The sequence below is a fragment of the Ahaetulla prasina genome, chromosome 1 (assembly GCF_028640845.1).
Source record: "Ahaetulla prasina isolate Xishuangbanna chromosome 1, ASM2864084v1, whole genome shotgun sequence".
Lineage (NCBI taxonomy): Eukaryota > Metazoa > Chordata > Lepidosauria > Squamata > Colubridae > Ahaetulla > Ahaetulla prasina.
This window is the reverse complement of record NC_080539.1, coordinates 272,925,215-272,951,337: the sequence shown is the minus strand read 5'-3', so window position 1 is coordinate 272,951,337 and position 26,123 is coordinate 272,925,215. Positions and strand designations below refer to the sequence as shown.

At 37.5% G+C, this 26,123-nt stretch overlaps 1 protein-coding gene across 5 annotated transcripts in view; it reads right to left on the bottom strand.

The window, feature by feature from the left end:
• Positions 1-24,464, bottom strand: part of AMPD3 (adenosine monophosphate deaminase 3) — a 54,739-nt gene extending 30,275 nt beyond the window's left edge. The window contains exons 1-7 of one of the 5 annotated variants that reach the window (XM_058159872.1): positions 24,209-24,464; positions 23,505-23,599; positions 19,139-19,364; positions 17,752-17,947; positions 14,015-14,180; positions 9,526-9,745; positions 8,500-8,629 (exon numbers count right to left, since the gene is read on the bottom strand). In XM_058159872.1, coding sequence (XP_058015855.1) covers positions 8,500-8,629; positions 9,526-9,745; positions 14,015-14,180; positions 17,752-17,947; positions 19,139-19,364; positions 23,505-23,529 — 963 coding nt within the window. In that variant the 5' untranslated portion in view covers positions 23,530-23,599; positions 24,209-24,464. Of the gene's footprint in view, positions 1-8,499; positions 8,630-9,525; positions 9,746-14,014; positions 14,181-17,751; positions 17,948-19,138; positions 19,365-19,466; positions 19,508-23,504; positions 23,600-24,208 lie in introns of those variants that run through there. The other 4 variants (XM_058159836.1, XM_058159846.1, XM_058159856.1 and 1 more) reach the window with 4 other exon arrangements.
• Positions 24,465-26,123: the final 1,659 nt, after the last annotated feature.

Below are 26,123 nucleotides of genomic sequence, written 5' to 3'. Positions count from 1 at the left end.
ATTCAAGTGGTCATCCATTTATGACTGCATGGGTAAATGAACCATTCAGATGAAGCAAAAGAGAGGTTTCAGCAGGGGTGAAATGCTCCCGGTTCGGACCGAATCCGGTAGCGATGGCGGCGGGTAGTTCGGAGAACCGGTAGCAAAAATCCCTTCCCCCGCCATGCCCAGCTGAGCTGCACAATCATCAGGGTTTTTTTTTACTTTTAAAAGCATTTTTTCTTTGGACGAAAAAATTATTTTAAAAGTAAAAAAAAAAAAGCCTCTGACAATTAGGCAACTCAGCTGGGATTGTCAGAACCTTTTAAAAGCATGTTTTCTACAACCTCTTTGGCCGTTTTTAAAAGGTTCTGGCGATCCCAGCTGAGTTGCCTGATTGTCAGAGGCTTTTTTTTCTTTTAAAGGCAAAAAACAAATGCTTTTTGTAAAAAAAATGCTTTTAAAAGTAAAAAAAAAAGTTGGCCATGCCCACCCAGTCACATTACCCCCACCACCACCAAGCCACGCCCATAGAACCGGTAGTAACAAATTTTACATTTCACCAATGGGTTTCAGGGCAATTAGCAACCAACATAGTTTCTATAATGAAAATATAAAAGTATTTGAACCACGCCATAATTGTGGTGGTAGATTTACACTGATTTACAGTATGAATATTACAGTCAATTACATACAAATAAAGGCTACATGTATATGAATGTATATGAGTCATCCAGCAATGAGCTATTGAGCATATCTATCTATGAAGATACTATCCACTATTCTTCTATGCACGTAATATTCTTTGGAAAGAGAATTAAGTTATGATAGATTTTTCCCATTCCATATAATATTTTCCCATTGATCTGGAGGTAACCCAATCTATTATCACAAAATTAGGAGATCACAGGGAATCATGCAGGACAGAAGGATTCGTGGTTATCTGACTTCCATCACCTTCTTTTCACTGAAGGCTTCAAAAAAAACAAAAAAACCCAAAATGCTCTTAGATGGGTGATGCTGAAGTCTTCTGTATTTATCTACTCTTTACTCATATTTATTCTTGATTTATTTATGGTTATGACCCTTTCCTACTTGTGATAGAAAGACCACTTTAATTTATTAAAGATTTTTAAATGTCTGAGAAAAATCCCTCAGTTATATTCTCCTCACAGTAAGGTTTTCTTTTCTCAATAAACAGCAAAATCTTTACATACTTCCTATGAATTCCCATGACTTTAGCACACAGTTAAAATGTTTTGTGTTCTTCACTTAGAATTCACAATTTATTTATGTATTTATTTCACTTATAGGCTGCCTGACTCTGTTATCATTCTGGCAGCATATAGACTAAAAACAATATAAAACACTAACATACAGAGATGCTAAAAAGGAAAGATATCTGGAAAAAAAATAACAGAATATAAAAAGCCAAAATTATTTGTTTGGAGTGAACATTTTCCTTTGCCATTTATTGTGTTAGGATACTTTTGGGGCAGCAATAATAGCCAGTTTGTGCTAATCAGAAAATTTACAGATTTCAGTACTAGACTGATTTATTGTTAAGGATACAGTGAAACCTCATTTTAATAAACTAATTGGGGAAGGGGTGTCTGTTATTCATGAATATCTGCTAAGACATTATTTTAATAATTTTCATCCATTTTTATTATTTACATAATTTGCACAGCAATGTATATTGTGCAAATCTGGTCCATCACATATGATGTTTTTAAATCAAGGTCTGCTAAATCAGGGTATCTTTAAAATTTAATTTGCGGAGGTACAAGTTCAGGATATACACACTGATGTCTTGAGTTTATTCTGATAGTTCCAGGCAAATATGAAATTGCATTTGTTGCCTGGATATGTCACCCAGAGTTAAACTCAAGCATGTTTTTCATCATTTTTAAAACGAATAGGATTGAACAGCATAGAGTTTTCTTAGAAATGTTACTTTTTTAATTTCCAAAGAATTCTCAAGACTGTATTACAATTATCTTGATTCTGGTGCTGTAAAATGTTAATCCAGAGTAATAATTTAAGGTGCTAAATCAGTAAGTATTTTCGAAAGCTCTTAGAATGTTAAGAATGCAATAATAAAACCCATAAAGCTGATTTGCACTCCAGATAGATAATTAATTAGCACACAGCTTTTATGCACAATTTCATTTGAAAATTCGAAGATGATAGAAAGCAACATTTCTCTAATCATGTGTCTTACTTTCTCTTTTATTTGCTATGAAAATCAAAACGGCACAAACCCTGAAGGCTGCTATTACTTCAGCATAGGATCATAACTGAGTTATAGTTTAATCTTTAGGCAAAAACAGATACAGATCTGAATAACTTTAATATGTATGGATTAAAAAAAAGTAGGGCAGGGGTTCACCCAAACTATATTTTGTTTATCATGTTAATTTTAAATACACTTATTGTTTCTCTTTTTTCCTCTTACTTTCTTCTCCTTGGCACCCATCTATTCTTCTTTTTGGCCCCTTCCATCAACAGGGTCATTGAAGGCACTGCTAAGTTTACAGCATACTAAACAATTCTGACACCTTCCAACATTCTGATGAGGGAGGTGGCACATGAAAGTTTTATGTACACACATGTATTAAATCTGTCACCAAGAGAGATAAAAATTCTATATTTAGAAGAGTCGGTAACTCTATCATTGTCTCCAGCAGTTAACATAGTGTGGTGATAGATGACTTTGGTGCTTCAGTCAAGGTTATCCTAGGCGTCCCAATGTATAACATCAATTCTGTAAATACTATTAGTTTTCATAGAAGGATGAAGAAACATGGCAAATAGAGACACTAACAAAAATAGCGTTGATTTGAACATAGTGCCCGTAATTTATTTAATATTACTGAATTATGTGCTCTATTATTACTTTTATGTTGTTGTTGTTGTTGGTTGGTTGAAAAACTTCTTTTCACTCTCTGAGGCACAATTGTGAAATGGGTGGCTGTATAATCAATATAATTCATAAATAACAACACTGAACATTCAAATTCTTAGGTTGGATAACAGTAATCGATACACAAAGAAAAACCACAGCATAGAAACTCATTTTTAACTGACTGCACACTCAAATTAATTTTCCCTCCAACTAAGCTAATGTCCCCTGGGCAAATGAAAACCATGTAATTTCATTTCATCAACTACACTTCAGGATAGGTGGAAGCAATTAAGTGCTCTCCAAATGTCACTGAATCACAGAGCCGGAAGGAGACATTTAAGTTATCAAGTCCAACTACCTGTCACAGCAGGAATCCAAACTGAACTGAGAATATTCAGCAAAGAGGAGCTCACTATCTTGTCAATCATTCATTTCTTGCTGATTTGCTCCCATTTTTCTTTTTAAGATTCAATTAAAAATGTGTTTTCCTGCACCTGGAGATGATTGTTTTTTTCTTCTGAATAATATATCTTTTTGGATATTTGTGGGTTGCTATTGTATTCTCAGGACTAAACAAACCCAGTTCCCCTAGTCTCCCTCATTTTGTAGAACGAATCCTAGCATTATGGTGATTGGCAACACTGTTTAGGAACTGTGCTTTAAACATTTGGGGTCATAACACAGTCAATCACTTCTAAAAGGTTATTCAGTGCCAGCAGGGTGCTGCTGGGAGGAAGGAGGTGATGGAAAAAGTATGGTAACCTTTTAGTAAGCTATGAGGTTTGAGCTGGGCGGTGCAGTGTTGCAGTGGTTCAGTTCCTTTCTTCTGGGACAATCCCAATCAGCGTTGATAGGGAATGAGAGGTCAATGATTGTTTCTTTCTGGTGTGCCGCAAGAATTGGTGCTCTCTCCATTCCTTTTTAACATCTACATTAAATCTCTGGGTGAAATAATACAACACCATGGGATAAGGTATCACCAATACCTTATCCCAACCTTTTATCTCCATTCCTGGTGATCCAAGTGATTCTATAGCTACCCTTTTGCAATGTCTGGAAGCTGTGGGGTCTGGGTGGAGAACAACAGGCTTTAGCTAAATCCTGTAAGACAGAGTGGCTGTGGGTTTATGTGGCCTGGGGACCTGTTGGTTTATCATCTTTAGTTCTGAATAAGGTTGCATTACCCCAGATCTGGGAATTCTCCTAGGCCCATGATGGCGAACCTATGGCACACGTGCCTGAGGTAGCACACGGAGCCATATCTGTGGGCACGTGAGCGTTGTCCTACCTCAGCTCTAGCGCACATGCGCATACTGGCCAGCTGATTTTTGGGAATCCAGGCCCACCGGAAGTTGGGAAATGGGCTGCTTCTGGCTTCCGGGTGGATAAGGAAGGCCGTTTTCGCCCTCCCAAGGCTCCTAGAAAGGCTCTGGAGCCTGGAGAGGGAGAAAAACGGGCCCTTCGGTCCCACCAGAAGTCAGGAAAAGGGCCATTTCCGGCCTCCAAAAGGCCTGCAGGGGGTGGGGAAGGCTGTTTTCACCCTCCCCAGGCTACAAGAAAGCCTCTGGAGCCTGGGGAGGGTGAAAAATGGGCCTACCTGGCTTGCCATGCCATCGCGTGCCAAAAGCTGGGGGAGCATGTGGGGTCCATGTGCGTATATGCGGGGGGTGGGGTGGGGCACATTGAATTATGGGTATGGGCACGTGCACGTGAAACACCCCTGCTCTCCCCGCTTTTGGCACGCAACGCCAAAAGGGTTAGCCATCACTGTCCTAGGCTCACAAATCCTGTTCAAAGAGCAGGTGGCAGGCGTGGCTAGGAAAGCCTTTGCACAACTTTGCATTGTGCCCCAATTTTTCCCTTTCCTGGATTGTGAGGCCCTATGCAGTCACTCATACCCAGGCCATCTGTCAGTTGGATTACTGCAATGTGCTCTACCCTTGAAGATTATTTGGAAGCTACAACTGGTACAGAATGCAGTGTTGCAGAAGGTTCGACACGGAAGGACATTGGTAACCAACGCAACTTGTGTAACAATGTTGTCACATGTTCCACATGAGGGACCTACATTGTTACACAAATTGAGCTGGTTACCAATTTCCTTCCGTGTTGAACTCAAAGTTTTGGTCATTACCTTTAAAGCCCTTTATTGCATGGGTCCCCATTCATGTCAGTGAAATAGATCTACTTCGTATCCCATCAATCAAGGAATTTTGGATGGAAGATAGTTGTGGGGGAGGTCTAAGAGAAGAGCCTTTCTGCTGTGGCTCCTGCCCTCTGGAATATTTTCCCATTGGAGGTGAGGTCCACCCCCACACTCTTGGCTTTCCCAAAAACCTGAACATTTGGCTCTGCTGCCTGGCTTGGGACCCCAACAGAGGCATGTTGTATTGGGGGTGGATGACAGGGTAGGGGAGATCCCTACTCCCAAGCTGCCTACTTAGTTTTTAGCTTTCTTATTTTATTCTTCTAATTTTAATTTCCTTGTATGACTTTTTTTTTCATTATATATATTTTTTTAATTTGCATTTATATCCCGCCCTTCTCTGAAGACTCAGGGCAGCTTACACTATGTCAGGCAATTATATTGTAAGGTGCCCAGAGTTACTATCAGTGAAATGGGCAGCATAAAAATTTAAGGAGGGAGGGAGGGAGGAAGCAAGCTATGGTGAAAGATTTACATTGGTCCACATAACAAAGCTATCATATTCTTATTCTTCTTATTAAAAGGTTCTCTAATCCTTCATAGCCGGATTCTGAAGACTGAAGATGTCATTTGACATATATTGCCAGGTTAGCAATAGAGGCAAACAAAGCAACCTGCAACTATAGCAATAAGTGATAGTAATTCTGAGACAATGACATGCTACAAATACACAATCACTCTTTACCAGGATCAGAGATGTTTAATTATTGGTTTTACTGATGGCTATTTTATAGGTAATCCTCAATTTATGACCACAACTGAGCCCAAAATTTCTGTTGCTAAGCAAGGCAGACGTTAAGTGAATGTTCCCCCATTATATGAATTTTTGTCACAGTTGCTAAGTGAATCACCGCAGTTGTTAAGTAAACTATGTGGCTGTTATGCAAATCTGGCTTCTCCCAGATTCTTTGTCAGAAGCCAGCTGGGAAGATTACAAATGGTGATCACATGATCACAAGACAGTGCAACTGCCATAAGCATATGCCAGTTACCGAGTCCCCAAAAACTGATCACATAACCAAGGGGATGCTACAGTGGTTATAAATGTGAAAACTGGTCATAAGTCACATTTTTCAGTGCCATCACTAAACACTCACTAAGCAACTGCCTGTAAGTTGAGGACTACCTGTATTTTGTATTTGTTGTATGTTATAATAATTTGTTTTTAAATCTGAAAGATCTCAATAGCATTAAAAACATCATCAAAAAAGCACAACAAAGAATGTTCTTTCTGCACCAACTCAGAAAGCTCAAACTGCCCAAGGAGCTGCTGATCCAGTTCTACAGAAGTCTGTCTACAGATGAGTCTGTCATCTGTAGCGCAACATTTTTAGATATAATTATTTTGCTTTCGACTCTTTGGGGAGGGGGGGAGAATTGTTACACATACACAGTCTAGATCAATACAGCAATCTGAAATATTGTTCAGTAGCTTATTATTGGATGTTTTATGAATAGTTTATCCTGGGCTTTTCTTATAGCTTGTATGTACATCAATCACCGTTAGGACTTCCTAGAATTCAGAGTAATCTTATGAGGGCAATGTTTATATCATTCCTTCCCAAGCAAGGTCACTCTGTCCCTTCTGCTCACATGTAATACTTGTGCTAAACATTATTAGCCTCTTGTGATAGTCAATAAACATGAAACTGCACACCATCTGGGCCAGCTCTGAAAGAGGCTTAACGGAGATATTTTAAGATATAAGAATCTCCTTTAGTGCCTGCAGAATCCACTATTCCCATCCTGTCTTGTTGGAAGGGGAAAAAATGCTTTTGCTTATTTCCCTTATTCTTAGTCTTTAGTTCTCCTCACTATAATCAGCAATTCTGTTCACCTGATAAAAATAAAATAAAATATAAAAATACATTAAGCATAAAAAATAAAATGTTACATAGAATGGTTTATTTTACTTATCTGTACACCTCCACCCTTTCTCCAATGATATCAACTATTTCTCTTTTGACTGTTTTTCAGATTCCTACATTTGTCCTAAGTTACTGGAGACTATCAAATGGTGAAATGACTGGCGGAAGAAAAATTAGGCAAACCTGTTGCTAGTTCTCTAATTCTCTGTCTAGATCTTATACGAGAGGGAACCAGAAAAAGTCCATGAGGAGAGGTTCTGCCTCTTTCACAGAAGACCAGGAGGAACTGATATAGGTAAAAGAGCGACAAACTCCTTTCACGCCCCCTCTTCCCACAACCCTTTCAATTGTAACAGGAGCCTTTCTATGATCTCCCATTCTCTTCCTTGAGTATTCCAGTGAGGAATCTGTTAGATTACTAGAAGACATTACTACTAGAAAACAATTCCGAGAGTATCCAGTGGATGAGAAAATGCCCAGCTGCAACCAATGATCAGCTAAAAACTAGGAAGAGAATGAATTGGAAGTGTATTTATAAATCCTCAGACATTTCTGGATTTTATTGGATTGTGTTTCCTTTTGAGTCCATGTTGTCTATGTAATATGTAATTTGGCCAAAACTTACTGGTCAAACATGAATTTGAATCTGGTTTTTCCAATTTTAATATTTTCGATTCACTGGTTTATTTATTATTCAATTTCACATCTTAATATGCACTAGACAGATTTTATTTATATAATAAATTCATTCTCTACAAAAAGTGTCAATTTTTTGAGTTATAAAATTTTGATTAAATTGAAAGAAAGATGTCTAAGTAAATAAGATGACAAAATAAATTGAAAAAGTTGCTTAAGATGTCTAAATATATATTACACTGTACTGAATAAGAACATTAACAGCTTCCACCTCATCCCAAAGATAGTAGTTGCGACTTTTGTATTAAACAAAAGTAATATTGGAGTAAAAATTAAAGTATCAACTCCTCACTCTAGATTTCTCACTTGTAAAGATCTTACTACAGATCTTCAGATAAGCACATTTACTTTCAACGTTGTGCTATTACAAATTCCATACTTCCACGTCAGTTACTGGAAGTAACTAGCTGAAAAAAAATGAAACAATAAGTCCTTAGTGTTCTATTTCTTCAGTGTTCACAACCTGTGTTCCTGTCACCAGAGTCAAACTTTAGATATGGCTATCCATACTCAAATGGCTTTAAGAAGTGAGATTGATTACAAGACATACCACTTGTTATGTTAAGCAAGTTGTTTAACAAAACAAAATGTTAAACAAAATGTTAAAAAGTTATCTATATTTATGTAGTTACTTACAAAACATATCTAAATTATATTAAAGTAACCAAAATATCTTTACAATCCCCAAGGCATGTCACAACTTTTGAGCACCTCTAAATAATTGGAAATCGAAAGTTGAAAAATTTGACATTTCAAATTTTCAATATACAATAAGACAGTTTCAATGATTGGGGAGACTAGATATTAAAAAATGAAAAATAATTGAATAACCTTTTACTTACCTTTCTTACATTATAAAAATCTCGATGAGGGTTAATCTTCAGTTCTTTGAGTTCAGACATCTCATTTAGCATTTCATGTAAACCAAACTTAGATCCTAGAAAGTTAAGCCGCTTGTGGCAATATGTTTTCCTATGAATGATGAACCATCATTGGTTAATTATACTTTTATATTATATAGAAAAGAATTGTTTTACAATAAATAACAGATATCTGCTGGGGACCTGGCCAGGGACCTCTGCATTACAGAGGTCAAAATGTAAATACGACAATTGTGAGCACACAAGTGAAACAACTCCTTTTTAATATGTGTCACCTGTACGTAAAAAAGGGGCAGGACCAGGGGTGAAATCCAACAGGTTCTGACTGGTTCTGGAGAACCGGTAGTGGAAATTTTGAGTAGTTCGGAAAACCGGCAAATACCATCTCTGGCTGGTCCCAGAGTGGGGAGGGAATGGGGATTTTGCAGTATCCTTCCCCTGCCACGCCCACCAAGCCACGCCCACCAAGCCACACCCACCAAGCCACACCACGCCCACAGAACTGGTAGTAAAAAAAATTAAATTTCACCACTGGGCAGGACTGATCTCAGTTGTGTGAACCATCTTACCTTTTTGATATGCCCCGAGGAGCCCTGGTACAAATAACTTTGAACTAGAACCGTTTTAAATGTGAAGCTTTCCATTTCAGGTTTAAAATGTACTATTTCACACTAAACAACTGTTTCTCACTCAATGGGTAATTTTATTCTTCTGATTAAGGAGCACTTATTTATATTACTTTTCAGAAAGTGCTGGGAGTTAACCTAAGCCATTACCACAACTAATACACATACTATTCTTCCACTGTCTTTACATGCACCTAATAATGTATTTTCAAACTAAAGCTATTTTTAAATAAACTTGTACAGGATTCGGGTTCCAGAACTTCATCAAACAGAAGTGGCTGAAGAACAACTGCAGCATTATGATTAATAAGAATTTAATGTCCTAGCTTTATGGAATTCTTAAAGTTAAAAAGAACCATACGTTGGGCCATCGGCAATAAGAGCCAACACATGGCTGAGGTCAAGGGTGTAGGTCTGCCGATCAGGATAAGGCAAACTTCGTGGTTCATTAAGTTCCATCATGTCTTTGTTTTCAAAAACTAAGAAGATACCATCCTTCATCTTTACAAGATAGTCCAAGTTCCCTGGAGAATCATCAAGATTATAAGGATCCTGCAGTTCTTTTGGTGGTGGATGGAAATCTGTAAAACATGAAGGTCAGACATTCTAGCATCATTTAAAATACAGACTCATTCTATTGTAGCTGGAAATTAAATTGTTAGTAATCAATAGCTTTTCTTTTAAAAAAACTGTACGCTATATCATATTGGTCTTATTGTGAAATAGTAACTACTTAAAGTCTGTAGAGATTCTCAGTCATCCAGGTCATGGTTGTCCCAAAGGTGCTTTTTCAGGAGGCAATTGGACTTTCTTGTTTTTTCTTTGAAGATGTTTTGCTTCTCATCCAAGAAGTTTATTATTATTATTTTATTGATTTTTTATTAAATACATTTCTTAGTGCTTAATAAACATTGTGTTGTCTGGGTATTTAATTTACTTAATAATACAAATTACATTCTTAATCTCCACCCCTTTTTTCCAGCCATTGGTAAAATAAATTCCATGTTTGATAGTATTCTACATCCTCTTTCTGTTTAATTTTCAATGTCAATCTATCCATTTCTGCACAATCTAATATCTTCTTAACTATTTCTTCATCTTGTGGTATATCTTCATTTTTCCAATATTGTGCAAAAACAATCTTCACTGCTGTTAAGCCATGTAATATTAAATACATACTTTTCTTATCAAGTTTTTCTGATACTATACCTAATAAAAACAGTTCAGGTTTGAAATCTACATGTTTCCCTATCATCTTTTCTAACCACCTGTGTATCTTTGCCCAAATTTTTTTTGCTTTGTCACAAGTCCACCACAAATGATAAAATGTGCCCTTTTTTTATTACATTTCCAACATTTTCTAGACATATTTTTAAATATTTTAGCTAATCTAGCAGGTGGTAAATGCCATTTATATAACATTTCATATAGATTTTCTTTATAAAAGGTCACCATTGTTAATTTATAATTCCTTTCCCATAGATTTTGCCATTTCTCTAGTTCTATATTATGGCCAAAAAAAAATCCCATTGTAGCATTGTGTCTTTTATTTGTTTATTTTTCATTTTCAAATTCAATAAGAAGTTATATACCTTCTTAATTAGTTTTTCATCAGTTCAACAGCGCCTAATCAAAAGGTGTTTGTCTTTTATAGAAGCCGTACTCTTTCATGTTGGAATCATATCTAGATTGTATTTCCAATTTCGGCCACCATGATAATATAATGCCCTGTTCAAGTTCTTGTTTTGATTTTAATTTCCCTACATTGTCCAAAATGTCTTTATAAATGACAATTATTTCAAACTTCACTAAGTTTGGGTATGTAAAAGCTTCCATCATTAAGAGCCATTCTGGAATTTTCAAATATATTTTAGATTTTATTTTTTTCCCATACAGATATTAGTGAATTTCTTATATAGTGATTTTGGAAGTATCTATGGCTTTTTTTCTTCTCATACCATAAGAAGGCGTGCCATCCCAGTTGTAAGTCATGTCCTTCTAATCCAAAAAGATTCTTCTGCTCTGAGAGGATAGTGGGGAATGGAAGGATTTATATTCCTTGAAGACAGCTGATCATTTGCATCCTTTTAGAGGGTCGTAGTCACAGATAAACCTCCAAGTGCTTCAACATAGTCATCCAAGTCACAACCATGAGCTGGATGACTGAGAATCTCTACAGACCTTTAGCTCTACAATTTGGGATGAACACCCTTTGAATGGCATAGGAGTAGGAATTTATTTATTTATTTATTTATTTATTTATTTATTTATTTATTTATTTATTTATTTATTTATTTATTTATTTATTTATTTATTAAATTTTTATACCGCCCTTCTCCCGAAGGACTCAGGGCGGTGTACAGCCAAAAGATAAAAAACACAGAAATGTACAATTAAAACGACAATTTAAAACCATAGCATATTTAGAAAAAATGGCCACATTTAAAAGTTTAAAATTTAAAATTATAAACCATATAATAATAAAACCCCAGTTAAAATTTTAAAATATTAAAAATAGTAAAAGTATTATAAATATTAATATTATGCCAGTCCCGCTTGAATAAATAAATGCGTTTTCATGGATTTCCAGAGAAAAAATTGCAGACAGAAGTACTATTCAGGTGACTCTGAGCACACAGATAAACCTCCAAGTGCTTCAATGACTCTCTAAAAGGATGCAAATGACCAGCTGTATGCAAGGAATATCAATCCTTCCATTCCCCACTATCCTGTCAGAGCTGAAGAAGCTTCTTAGATGAGAAGTGAAACGTCTTCAAATAAAAAACAAGAAAGTCCAGTTGCCTCCTGAAAAAGCACCTTTGGAAGTAACTCTGCTTCCACACTAAGTGATACAAGTGATACATTTATTAATCAAAATATATGTAGTACCACCCAGCAGGTACATAAGCCATTTATTTTGTTTATTATTAGCTACACTTTATCATGCAACAAAATGTATTCATACCGTGTTTCCCCGAAAATAAACCCTCCCCAAAAATAAGCCCTCCCCAGAAAATAAACCTTCCCCGAAAACATTTAAAGGCATGCCCAGCCGGTCCCTGTCATAGATAGAGCTAGAAATCAGGTAAGATGGCAAGAGGAGCCCTGTCTTGCTTCATGTGCCCCAAAATAACAAGACCTCCCCAAAAATAAGGCCAAGCATTTATTTCAAGGTTCAAAGAAATATAAGACAAGATCTTATTTACGGGGAAACACGGTATATTGGAAGGAAGACAAAAAGCACACATCTCCAAGAGGGTTAGCTCTGAAATAGCCATTCTCTCTCTATTTTTATTTTAACCTAAATAAATTTTAGAAGCAATTTTTAAAGTAATTAGGCATTAGCACTTGTACCAAAATGATAGCAATATGTTAGTAACATAAACCCCACCCTTTCCTACATGCGTGTGACATCATACAAAATACATTGTAAAGGCAGAGCTTGTACTGTTTTCATTGTTTGTTCCCCTTGACCCACCCTGCAGGCACTTCTAATATTTAAGATTCTTTTTCACCTTTTAGTCCAAGAAAGGGCCAACAACCAAATCTGGTTGTTAGGATATAGAAAAAGTATCCACTATTCCAAAAATTTAAAAAGGGGAGTTATGCTCTCACTTAATTATAACTATCTTTTCTTCATATCCTATTTTAATACTTTCAATTGTATCTCCACATTAATATAGCAGGTGATGTTTTTTCTTGCTTACATTAAGTACCATTAACTGTTTTATTTTGGCATGTCAAACTCTTCTTAATGCATAGGAAAAAAAACTAAAAGCAAGTAAACTGATTTTTGTTGATACAGTAGGAAATTCCTGCATTACCTAAAATATGTAGTGCCTATAGCCATCTATAGCATATTTACTAAAATATAATATTGGGTCTGTGTCCTTGTGCTTAGAAATCAGCATGATTTTTTTGTGAGTTTTAATTTTATTAAAAGGGAATTTTGTGGATGGGTGATTATTAATTAGAGACCTGTAATTCATTCTATTTGAAAGGAATAAAATATATAACAGGTCATCTTCATGTATAAATAAGACTGAATACATTTTTAAACTTAAATGATTCCAGGCTACCATTTTATTTTTTAAGCCATTATCTGTTAGTTTGCTTTTTTTTTTTATTTGCATTTATATCCCGCCCTTCTCCGAAGATTCAGGGCGGCTTACACTGTGTTAAGCAATAGTCTTCATCCATTTGTATATTATATACAAAGTCAACTTATTGCCCCCAACAATCTGGGTCCTCATTTTACCTACCTTATAAAGGATGGAAGGCTGAGTCAACCTTGGGCCTGGTGGAACTTGAACTTGCAGTAATTGCAAGCAGCTGTGTTAATAACAGACTGTCTTAGTCTGTTGAACCACCAGAGGCCCCTTTTTGCTTACCTTGTTGCATGAATGTGGCCTACAAAAAAGTTGACAGCTTTAAACAATCAGTAATCTAACTGACACTTAATAACAAGCTTTGCATATATATATCATGATTATTTCATGGACAAAATATTGTGCTGGAGACAGATTTCAGATTGCTGTACTATAATTTATGTATGCAAAATACACCAGCATGTGTTTTTTAGAACTTTAGAACTTTTTAAGTGCTTATTTTACTTAGATAAGTAAATGAATACCCCTGGCTAGATTTACATGCTGAAAAAAATCAATAATTTCATTTGTTGTCACTGAGTAAAATTATGGTTTTAAGAAATGATATGCTTTAAAGTTAAATACAACTGGAATCATGACATTTAGTTTAACAAATCAAGTTTAAGGAAACCATAAACTTAGCTTAGTGGTGGGACTTGGCCAGAAATCAAAGCATTATTTTTTTAATTAGAGCTCATTTACCTGGGAGTACTTCATCTTCAGTTTTCCATTTTTCATTTTTCATACTGCATAAATATTGTGCCGTCGTCCTTGGAAAACGATGGTAAGCAAAGCGGCAATACTTCTCTCGAATAAGTAAAGCTTTTGCTAAATTTCTGGCAGCTTGTTCATAATCATCAACTGTAACCTAAAGGTAGAAGTTATACAGTTAATAATTAAAAGTATAATCCTAATCCAAAATGAATGTACTGGGAAGTAAATTATGCTTCTCTTTGAAGCAATACACCTCTGCCAGACTACAGGAAAATCCTAATAGCCTCCTTGCCTGGTGCAAAGACAGCCCACTAACTATTTTCTAAAGACATTCCATAGAGTCTTTCTCACCATTTTCCCACAGGGGTCAGTGCCCAAGGATGGCTCAAACTAAAAGTTCTGGAAGTGGTGTTTTCCCTAACATCCCTCTTCAAGACACTCTGTTTACACAATGTAAAGAGTGTTGATGGACTTCATAAAAGTCGCCTGAAATTACATGCTCTGGGTCGGCAATATTGTGACTCCAACCAGAAGGGCACAACTTGCCACAGCCAACTCACCATCACCAACTCACTGTGGGGCAACTCACTGCAGAACAATTTAACAATTCTATTTCTTTATTTAAAATGAAAATTTAAATTTTAAAAAAAAATTCCATTCACATTTCATTCTGTCCCTCCTTTCTTTAATGATTCTATTCCACTATTTCTTCAATATTAGTGTACCTCTTGTCCTGCAGTGAGTTGTCCTGCAACGAGTTGGCTATCGCGAGTTGTCCTGCAGTAAGTTGGCCATGGCGAGTTGGCTGCGGTGAGTTAGCTATGGCAAGTTGCCCATGGTGAGTTGACCATGGTGAATTGTTATAGACCCGACTCCAACTAGTTCTGCTGTTTCCTATGGAATAATTCCCTTCCATTTCATCCCTGAACCGTGTTCCACTTCTCTTTTGGCAGCAAGAGAGACTAGAACTTTTGCAGCCACCCTTTTTTTAAAAAAAAATGTTCATCAACCAATTAACTGAGTGTAAAATCCTGGCTTACAGCATTAGTGGACAGTATAAAGGCTCAGCTCTTGAACTTCTGTAGCCTGTGGGGTTGGGACTTGTCTTTCTATGCGGTCTCAAGTTATTCCTCATTCGCTGCTTCATCTTCTTATATTCTAAGAATACTTTATAATTCCTATGCTGATTCTTACAGCTAACCAATTCTCAAATTCCATTTGTTTAGCAGCACTTGTCCATTGAGTACATGGAAACTAAGAGATACAAAAAGCCAAACTCTCTCTGCCAATTAGTGATTCATAGCCAAACAGTTAACCAGCCAACTTACAGTTTCAAAACATGCTTTAAAGTTCAATTGATCAACAGTAGAACAGAAAAGAAAAAAAAAATCCCTTGCAGTGTATAAAGTAACCAATTTGCACCTGCCAACCAATAAGTGGGCAGATATATAAAATGGAATAACAGATAAATAAATTCACATACTGGATGTTGTTGGGCAAGGCTGGAATTTCAGTTGAGATAGCCAACCATCACAGCCATTAATGAGTTTCTTAAATATATGGTTATGCATATTTGATCACTTATTATATGTTAGATTAAAATTATGAGAAATTTTCTCGATTAATGATAATTAGCATTCTAAGACAGTTTAAATATTGAAAATTCATTTCAATTAGAGAATAGTTATCTTTGTAATGAAATAACTCAAAAGTCACTTTTTAAAAATATTTGATGTATTTTTGTCAATTTTTAACTTTTTATTTTTATTTATTTATTTGTCAAACACAACAGTATATATAAGTATAAGCATGAAATAACCATATGAATTTGATACAATCAAAGGGAACATTAGGACAGGAACAGTAGGCATGCTGGTGCTCTTATGCACGCCCCTTACAGACCTCTTAGGAATGGGGCGAGGTCAACAGTAGATAGTCTTTGGTTAAAGTTTTGGGGACTTTGGGAAGAGACCAGTGAGTCAGGTAGTGCATTCCAGGCATTAACAACTCTGTTACTGAAGTCATATTTTCTACAATCAAGATTGGAGCTGTTCACTTTAAATTTAAATCTATTGTGTGCTCGTGTATTGTTGCAATTGAAGCTGAAGTAGTCTTCGACAGGAAAGAGATTGTAGCAGATGATTTTATGAGTTATACTCAGGTCATGCCGAAGACGGCGGAGTTCTAAATTTTCTAAACCCAGGATTTCAAGTCTGGTGGCATAAGGTATTTTGTTGTGGAGTGGAGAACTCTTCTGGTAAAATATTTCTGGACATGCTCAATTGTATTAATGTCCGAAATGAGGTGTGGGTTCCAGACAGGCGAGCTGTATTCGAGAATTGGTCTAGCAAATGTTTTGTATGCTCTGGTTAATAGTGTAATCTTTCTGGAGAAGAAGCTACGCAAGATTAAGTTTACAACTCTTAAAGCCTTTTTGGCAATGTAGTTGCAATGTAGTTGCAGTGGGCTTTGGCACTTAGATCATCCCATTATTCTCCTCCCTATTTTCTCTTTATGTTAGTTTGTATTTTAATGTTTGTTTATGAAATGCAATAAAATGTTTGTAAAAAAAGAATGCTGCGTGTGAAAGTTGAATGAACACAGTGCAGCACAGACATATTGGATACACATAAGGTGCAACTGTGTGGGGGAATATAAATATTTAGAGTGGGAATGATTTCTTCAGGCTCTGGGGTGGGAAAGCAGCTGTGTGCACGCAGCCTATATTATTCAAGAATGCAAGTGGGAGTCAACTCATGGAATGCTCCTTCATTCAAAGGAATTCCCTACATATAAAAAAGCTAGAAAACTGTGACAGAATGCTTCTCACTAATGCCTTATGTGAAAATGTGTGTGAAAATGCTGTACAGATGGGTATTTAATTATCCACCTTCTATCTGTAGTCTGGCTATGATTTATCACTTCAGTGAGAATCGGAAATAAAGATCAGATATTTAAATTTTAAATCAGATAGATTTAAAATATAACTTTGTAAAACAATGTGATTAAGACCTCAGCTAATTCAGTAAATGCAAAACACATTTCCAGAGCTTTGGCTATAAATAATGGTTCAAGAAATTATATTCAGGTCTAGGCTTAGAATCTGATTTCTGAGGACTTTTTAGAAAGGATCCTTTCAGTTTAATGAACACTGTTACTTCATATCAACACATCATACAAGTGAAGATGTAATATCCTATTTGTTACCTGAAGTTGGGGGCCTCCGGACATTTCCCACAAAGTTATCTAGTTATTTGACTCCAACTTCATACCTATTCATATTCCTAGTAATAATATCCTGCAAATGGAATGAGGCCAATATATGTCACTATGGAAAGTATGCTTGGACTTCCTATTTTAGGTAATGTCTAGTCATGTTGTTTAGCAGTACATGCCTCCAGTTGACGATCAACGTGAAGAAGAGAGTGAAAATAAAGGTTGTCTTTAACTACTACAGGAATCCACGAGACAAATTGTGTACTCTAAATGTATCATTTGGAATACTGTATTTCTATAGTAGTATATTATATCATTTGGAATACTGTATTTCTATAGTAGTATATTATATCTTTATTAGCTATTGACCAGGACAAAATTCCCATGGCTGCTTAAACAATTCTACACAAGCATAAGAATTATAAAATAATAATTTGATTTCATGTTATGTATACAATATTTAATTGATAAGAAAAAAAATAATTGCCATCATCTGTCTGTTTTCTTACCCCAGCACAGTAATCCCCACTAATTGTAACTCTTTGAAATTCTGGAACATCGTATGTCCCTTGGATAGGTTGAAAGGCACCTGGAAGAACTGGAGTAGGAGGAGACACAGCTGGAGTAGCTGATGGAGGCTTCCAGTCTTGCAATGGAATTTGTAATGACAAGGACTGGGATCGAATCATCTTGAAACTTTTCTTCCTAGGTATACATAACACACAATATAAAGTCAACAAGACATCAATTTAAGGCAACTAATAGTCTCTTTGCTCTGGAAATCTTCTAAAGACTAATACACACATTTCTTTATTCAAAAGGCTTTTTTTTCCTACTTCATGAATCCACTATGTTACTTCTGTCTCATGTAGAAATCTCATTGGAAATATTCAAACCGAGTATTTATGAAAAAATATTAAGGATTGTAAAATATGATACTATACAGACTCTGCAAATGTGCTAGACAAATGGTCTGTTGAGACTTCAGTACAAATTCATTTTACAATGTTTATCAAGTGAGCAATATTCGTAAACTTATTTCAAGATTCACAGTATTACAATGTAAACCTTTTGACTGTTGGAATAAATTTAGAAGTCATTTTCTCCACATTAAAAAGCAGTATTTTTGTTTAATTAAGTTGCTAAATATTTTGACAGAAGAGAACATAACTACAAGGGACCATTTATGTGATGCTCATAAACATCTTTCGTATTTATGTCTCAGCCATCTATTTACAGCTGTTCATTGATTACTCGTCCTCTGTTCCTGTTGAGAAAGATAGAGAATCATAGGGACAACAAGGATGAACTTCAACAATAGTCAAAGAGTGAGCAATTTAAAAAAACTTAATATGCCTTTACCAAATGGTTATCTGCAGGGAATAAGCTTGGGTTTTATGTAGGCTCATACTTGCACACAAGCTGTATAAGTAGTAGGATCAATTGGATCAACTCCTGATCCACTCACTTTCTATCTGTATAAGTTGATTTCATTTCTAAATGGCATTCCCTATCTTCAGTTTAACTGAATAAACCAGAGGTGGGTGGCACTGAATTCATATAAATAAGAAGAATGCACAGAAAACAGAAGAAGACAACTAGGATCAAGGTGGATAAACTCAGTTACTGTGGCAATGGATATACTGTTGAAAAGATCTGAAAGACCAGTGTAAGGACAGATCATCATGGAGAAAATATATTTAAAGGATTTACAACTTGATGGCACATTATGAGTCAATCAAGAATACATCATCAAAAAGACTAAAATTATATAAAAAGCCAATGGCAGGATTAGAGAGTGACAACACTTCATATTATATCTGATAGTATCAAACAACTGTTCTTAGCAGACCTCAAATCTCATTACTAAACATTCTTCCATCCCGTCAAACCTACCTTTTGGTAGTTTCCAAAGACTGCTGTTCTGCCAATTCCTTCTGAAGTTCTCTTTCTTTGGCCTCTTGTTGCCCAATTGGACAATCTTCAGGCACAGTGAAAAGTGACAAGGCATCTTTGCTATCTTCTTCTCGAAGAACCTTGGCAAAAACCTTTTCAGCTAAGATTCGCACTGACTCGTCAACTTCAGACATATTTAACTTTGGGAATTGTCTGGGCATCTCTGCTATGAAAAACACAGAATGTGTTAATTCTGCTATTCCTTTTATTAATATAAAATGTAATAAATTCGCACTATTCTTAATAATTTACAAAAAGCATATTTTACCTTCAATTCTTCCATTTTCTAGTCATTCTAGCAAGCTTTTCCTATAGGGATAAACCAGTCTTAAAGACTTGAATAGCTCAGAAGGAATTACTAAAATTAAGTAAACTTCAAATATTCCTTTGCGATATGTGTGAAAGATTTTCTAATGAAATGTTTCTTTCCAGTTTCCATATTCATTATTTCTTAGTCCTAAATGTATTAGATGCAATTCAAAAAGCCTCTGCAGTTATGTAAAAAGGATGAATGTCTATTTGCATGATCTGCTTATCTAGGTCTGGGAGGTGTTAGCATGTCATGTGACTATCCTAGGTCCAAAACAGGCCTCCATTTGATACTAAGGTAGCCCTCTGTCTCCATCAACTCTATCATGCAAGCTGCTTACCAGAAGCTTAACTGTTCCTTCTTGATACTTAGACAAATTCAAAGCCTTAAAAAGTTCCCGGGAAAATGTGTCCCTTCTGTGAACTCTGACTTACTCTGTCATAATCTTTATTCTTCCCCTGAAACCACAAAGAGGTTGGGAAAAGGTCTGAGGCAAGTGGGCGTGGATAACCCCTCCCCATGGACAAATATTGAAGGATGGTGCCAACATTGATTGCACTACTGTGAACTGATAAAATACAACAGTAAATTGCAGCAGGCAGGAGTGCTGAAAAAGTAAGCAATTTAAAACTGTTTCAATTGTCCCCAATCCTGCACTGTTTGTACACAATGTGTGTGTGTGTGTGTGTGTGTGTGTGTGTGTGTGTGTGTGTGTGAGAGAGAGAGAGAGAGAGAGAGAGAGAGAGAGAGAGAGTCAATTGACTAAAGAGGACATGACTAAATTAACAATGCTGTAGAAACATAATCAGCGTGTGATTAAATTTAAGAGAACAACTGACCTTTTCCATACCAAATGCAACAACTGAGAAGAATGTAGATTTACATTGAATTGACCCACAATTCAATGCTGACTTTATGTGCTGCCATACTATTCTGGTGAATCAACTTTTCTTAAGAATTTTATTCAGAAACAACTGAAACCAGCAGTAATGAGACATCATGGTGGCTATACAACATGAATTATTTGTTTGATAATATTGTTTCTTTCCTTCTGGGGTTCCAGACAATGTATTCAACATGCTGTCTTCCAATTTTCCCCACCGCAACATTGTGAAGTCCCAGTTCAACATCTTAACAATACACCCTACTGCTCTACATACATTTGCAATGGATATTTCAGTATTTCAATGCTTCATTGTTTCTACACTTAATAAAATATTTATGTAATGAAATATTTAATAGCATAAAGTATATTTAGTTTTTCTTCTTTTGCACCCATATGTAGTAAGAATCAGGACACAGCATAAAATCCATTCGAGTACTTTAAAGGTAACATAGTCAAGGCTATTTACCTAGGACCCGAGACCCAAGGCTAAACTCAGCTGAAAAACGGGGGGGGGGCATTTTCAAAGTGTATGTCTCCAAGACATACAAGCCAAAAATTGTAATTAACAAACATTTGCATAGTATTATCTTAACCTGCTGTCATGTACAGTTCTTGAACTTAGGTTTACCACTTTGGTTAGTAAGCCCAGAACAACTGCAATTTTGCACTTAGAGACATTAACATTTGGAACTAGTTTGTTACAAATTTGTCTGTAAACCCCATCAGCAGCCACTTGGTTATAGACCAGAATAAGATTTGAACTTGGGGAAGTTGTACTTTTAAGTCAGTCTTGACTTGGGGTGATGACCTGGAAAAGTCACAATTGTTGACAATATTTTTTTCAGAACTGGCTTGTCATTATCTTCTTCCAAGTTTGAAAAGGGGTTACTGGTTGGCTTTGCATCTAAGGCAGATTTAGGAATCCCAGTCTCCTGGTTTCTAGTTCAGTGCTTCAAACGCTGTATCAAACTAACTCTCCCTTTAAGATTTGGGTTAAACAACCTAATATGCATGGGCATTCATTCCTTATCACAATGACGAAATGATGAAACCTATCATGACGTCACCATGCAAGCTCCAACATCACAATTTCACAAACAATATCCTAAGGAATGAAGTTGCATTGTGACAAGCATTGTAATCACTAATCCTAATTCCCTCTTGCTCCCCGGATTTCTTTACCCATATAATGGAATACACAACAGAACTAAAATATGCTGACTTTTTGCTTAGCCACTGTTCTTAACCCAGCACAATTTAGAGAACTATTCGGTTGTTAAGAATAACACCTCAAACTCTGGAGGAAAGATACTGCATAAATTTAGTAAACCAGGCCCAACTTTTTCTCTACTCTTTTTCACTGTATTCATTATGTTAAACAATTATTACAGGGACTGGCTTCCTTTTGTTTTGAATGAAAGCACCTTGTTCCTAAAGTAAGATTATGCAAATTTATTTGAGTCAAATACAACATTTGGATTTGAACTGATATGCCAAGCACCCTACTTCAAGAGTCGCAAGAAACAGGTGGAACCAACACAAAGAACTCAATTTGATTTAAATCCAATTTAATTGTAATGAATGAATTATATTCAGCCAAAATGATTACTTCAGCTTAAACGACTGTAAAATTGGAGTTGAAAGTCTCATTCATTTCAATGAAAGAGTTAAATGAGATCTTTTAATTTCCCTGATTAATAACAATAGAACTTTTAAAATAGATTTTTAAAATTGAAACAAAAACCAAAATCAGATATAGTTTTGATCTGATATTTTTTCCTCAGATGTATTAAAGAATATTCCCACAAACATAATACAGCTAGCCAACTGTTGATAAATTATTAAGAAATAATCTAATAATTCCAGTCTAACAATGCCAATGCCAATGGGCATTTTATTAATTTCATGAAATTTGCTTAATTTCATCCTAATACCAGTTCCTAACATTAAATATTGATCTATTCTGATACTTAATAAAGTAAAGCATTTTAACTTTCATATTTCTTTATAATGAGCCTAATGTATTTTATTTCTTATTTCTTATCTCTGTAAAAACTGTCCAATAGCACTCAAAGTAATATCTTGTGATAAGCAACAAACAATGCAAGCTTTAAGTACAATCCTTTGTGCTATATAGAATTATACATGAACAGAAACTTTATTACATAGATACAGAGATTTTATTGCTGCAGTAATATCACAAATGTGTATGTGTATGTACACATATACTCCCAATGCTATAACCAGGCTTATTTGCTAGCTAAAAAAATAAGAAAGAAGCTGGTATTTCCAGGCCGCACTTTGTTACACACAAACACACACAAATAAACTTTCCAAGATTAAATTTGGTGTACACTGAGAAATTCAGAGGATGCTGTGATGTGCAGTACTCGTGAACCACTGAAGCTGGCTAAACCCGATGATGTCACTGCATCTGCTTCCTCCTATATATGCTTACCAAATTCATGATCTGCAAAGTATAATCTTCAAAACAAGGAGTTTGCTTAATAATAGCAGGAGAAAACGAATGAAAGCCAAGATGCTTGGAGAGCCCTGAAATTATAGCATGAAACTAATTGCTTGCCGTTTTTGAAAGATACTTTTTCTCTTGTCATTTAAGAAACAATGCCTGCATATACTAGGGTTTGTTTTTTTGGGGGGTGGGGGTGGGTGGTTAGCCTTTTTTCCTCCCAAAGTTAAGCTGATGAGCTGGTCCTCCGTTTAATCTCTTCGGAGTCGGCTCGCTCCTTTCCCCTTTCCAGACGTCGAATCAGAGACCATTTATCGAGTGAGATACATTGGGGGCTTGAATATTTTATATTACAAGCTATTAAGGAAAAAAAAAGCGGGGAAGATGATGTACAGAGTGAGCGCGGGGAACGCAACTGAGAGAACGCAGCCAAGCGATGGGAGCCTCAGCCAGGGAAGGGGATTCCCATCCCTCCTTCCCAGCCACCCCGTCCGGCTGAGCAGTTCTGCAGGTGCTCGAGCACGGTTTCCATCCGTCCCGTGGACAGCGGCATGGCCGCAACCCGTTGCCGCCCTTCCCCATCAGCTCTGCCTCTTTATGCCCGACCGTCTATTCTAAAAGCAGCAACCCGGATACTTACCTAGCGTCCCAGCAGGGGCAGTCATGATGGAGCTCGGGGAACCGGGGTGCTTTCGGCTGCTGGGCAAGGAGGTTTCACGCGAGCCGGTCGGCCTGCTGTGGGAAGGAGGCAGAAGGGGGAGGAGCCGCCGCGGTCAGAAGCTGCCGCATACATCTCGCCCGGGTGCCGCAGCTGCCGCGGCCGGCTAAAAAGCGTAGCAGTTGGCCGAAGCGGGAGCAACCCCTGCTCCGGCAAGACGCTCCCGCCGCCCCCTCACCACACACACGCCTCCCGTTGCAGCCCCCCTCCCTTCTCCTTCCAAGGGCTTGGCAACAGGCCAGGCCGGAGAGGTCTCCTATGCAAATATTTTGAGTCTTTCCGGATGCGGAGAGGCTCGTCCCAAGCACCGCCGTATATGCCGGCGGACGCCAAACATGCGCGCGCGCTCCTCTGGAGAACGCGCGTGCGAGCCCTACACGATGTTCCCCACCACCACCACCTCAAACGCTGCGAGGGTCAAGCCCGAGCCTCGGCTTCCCTCCTCTTCCTCCTCCTCCTCCTCTGTCCAAGCTACCTTGTCTTTCCCCCCACCACTCGGTTACCCTTCGTTGCTCTGCCCGGCTGGAGCGCCTCTGCCGGCATTGAAAGTCCACCAAGCGCTACTCTCGCTCTCTCTCGCTCTCAAGGGTCACAATGCGCGGGTACGGGCGGCAAGACGAGCGTACCTCAGCCGGCGGCGCCCTCGCCGGTTCTTTCTCAGGCGACCGCGTACGGAGGAGGAGATGGCTGGGTCGTCTTTCCTTGAGACGCCAGCCGGAGCTCTTCTCCTTGAATCAGGCGTGTTGAAGAGGAAAAACTTCAAAGAAGGAGAGGTCGCCTCCGCGAATCCGGCTCGGTCCCCCTGGTGGAAAGGCAAAAGAGAGCGCCGGGGCGCGGCGACACGCCTTGCAGGAAAGAAAGAGTCTTGGCCAAGGCGAAGGGCGCCTCCTGGCTGGAGTTAAAGCGCAGCCCGGCTGCAGGTGATCGGCCTGAGGCCAGGCTGGCGCGGCGGTCCTCGAACGACGATGCCGGCCAGCCGCGGGAAAGTTCCCCTCTCACGCGAGATGTGGGGAAGGGGAAAGTCTGGGGGTCTATGGGGGGGGGGGGTTGTTCGTGGCCTAAAAGCGGCTCTCGGAGGGAAGTCTTGGGACCGCATTCGGAGTCTGAAGGTCTTCTTTCCACAATAAAGTGGTGACTGCGTTAGCACAAGCCCATTCACAAGTTAATTAAAGAAACGTTAGGAAAAAAAAGAAACCGTCCTCCAGTGATGGTTATCCCAAAGGTGCTTTTTTAAAGAGGCAACTGCACTTTCTGGTTTTCCTTTGAAGATGTTTCGCTTCTCATCTAAGAAGCTGCTTCAGCTCTGACTGGATAGTCAGAACTGAAGAAGCTGCTTGAATGAGAAGCGAAAGGTATTCAAAGAAAAATCAGAAAGTCCATTTGCCTCTTGAAAAGCACCTTTGGCTCTTCCCTTCCTCAAAAACAGTGGAACTAATATCTATCTCTTTGGGGTGGTTGATATAAATGTTGTACCCCAGGGTTGTTGTGAAGGTGGTCGAGGTCAAGAAGATTAATATGTGGTATGATTCAGGCAGTCCTCACCTTAAGACCACAATTGAACCTAACCTTTCTGTTGTTAGTTGAGATATTTGTTAAGTGAGTTTTGTCCCATTTTACGACCTTTCTTGCCACAGTTGTTAAGTGAATCACTCCAGTTGATAGGTTGTTAAGTGAATCTGGCTTCCCCATTTGATTAGGTCGCAAAAGGTGATCACATGACTCTGGGATAGAGCAATGGTCATAAATACGGACCAGTTGCCAAGCCTCTGAATTTGGATCACATGATCATGGGGATGCTGCCAAGGTTGTAACTGTGAAAAACGGTCGTAAGTCACATTTTTCAGTGCCATTGTAACTTTGAACACACATTAAATGAACTATTGTAAGTCAAGGATTACCTGTATATGAAGATAATGTGATACCAATAACCAGGATCTGAAGACTTAGAAAACTAATTCTGTACTACAGAGAGAGAAAGGATTGTTCTAGTGTGTTGTATCAGGGCATTCTAATCCAAACCCAAAATAGTAATGCCCAAAGTTTAATAACATGTAAGCTGCCCAGAGTCACTTTGGATAGTGAAATTGGAGACCTATAAATTTAATCAATCAATTAATAAACATATTGAAGCCCAAGATCTTAGTTAGAGTTCTATAGTTCTATAAATGGCAAGACAGTTAATTGGACTTTTTATACAATTGCCTTGCTGCATTTAAGAATTGTTTTCTGTTCAGAGTTGCTCCATATTTTTCTACAGGGGCTTCTGTCTTTTTATTTTATTTTATTGAAAACATTTAAGAAGATAAAGGTGGATTAACTACATAGCGCCTTTTGAAAATTCAGGCTGCTTCACTGTAAGTAGGCTTAGTCCAAGCATCTCCTATTTAGAAATAAAGTACAACTTCCAACTCCATGGGAGAAAGCCACAGTCAAGATATTGTGATGTAAAATGAGAGCGAAAGAAAGAATGAATGTATTCATTGTATTCTGATGTGAATTGCATCCCAATGGACTAAAAATTCTTTAAAAGGATGTGAGATC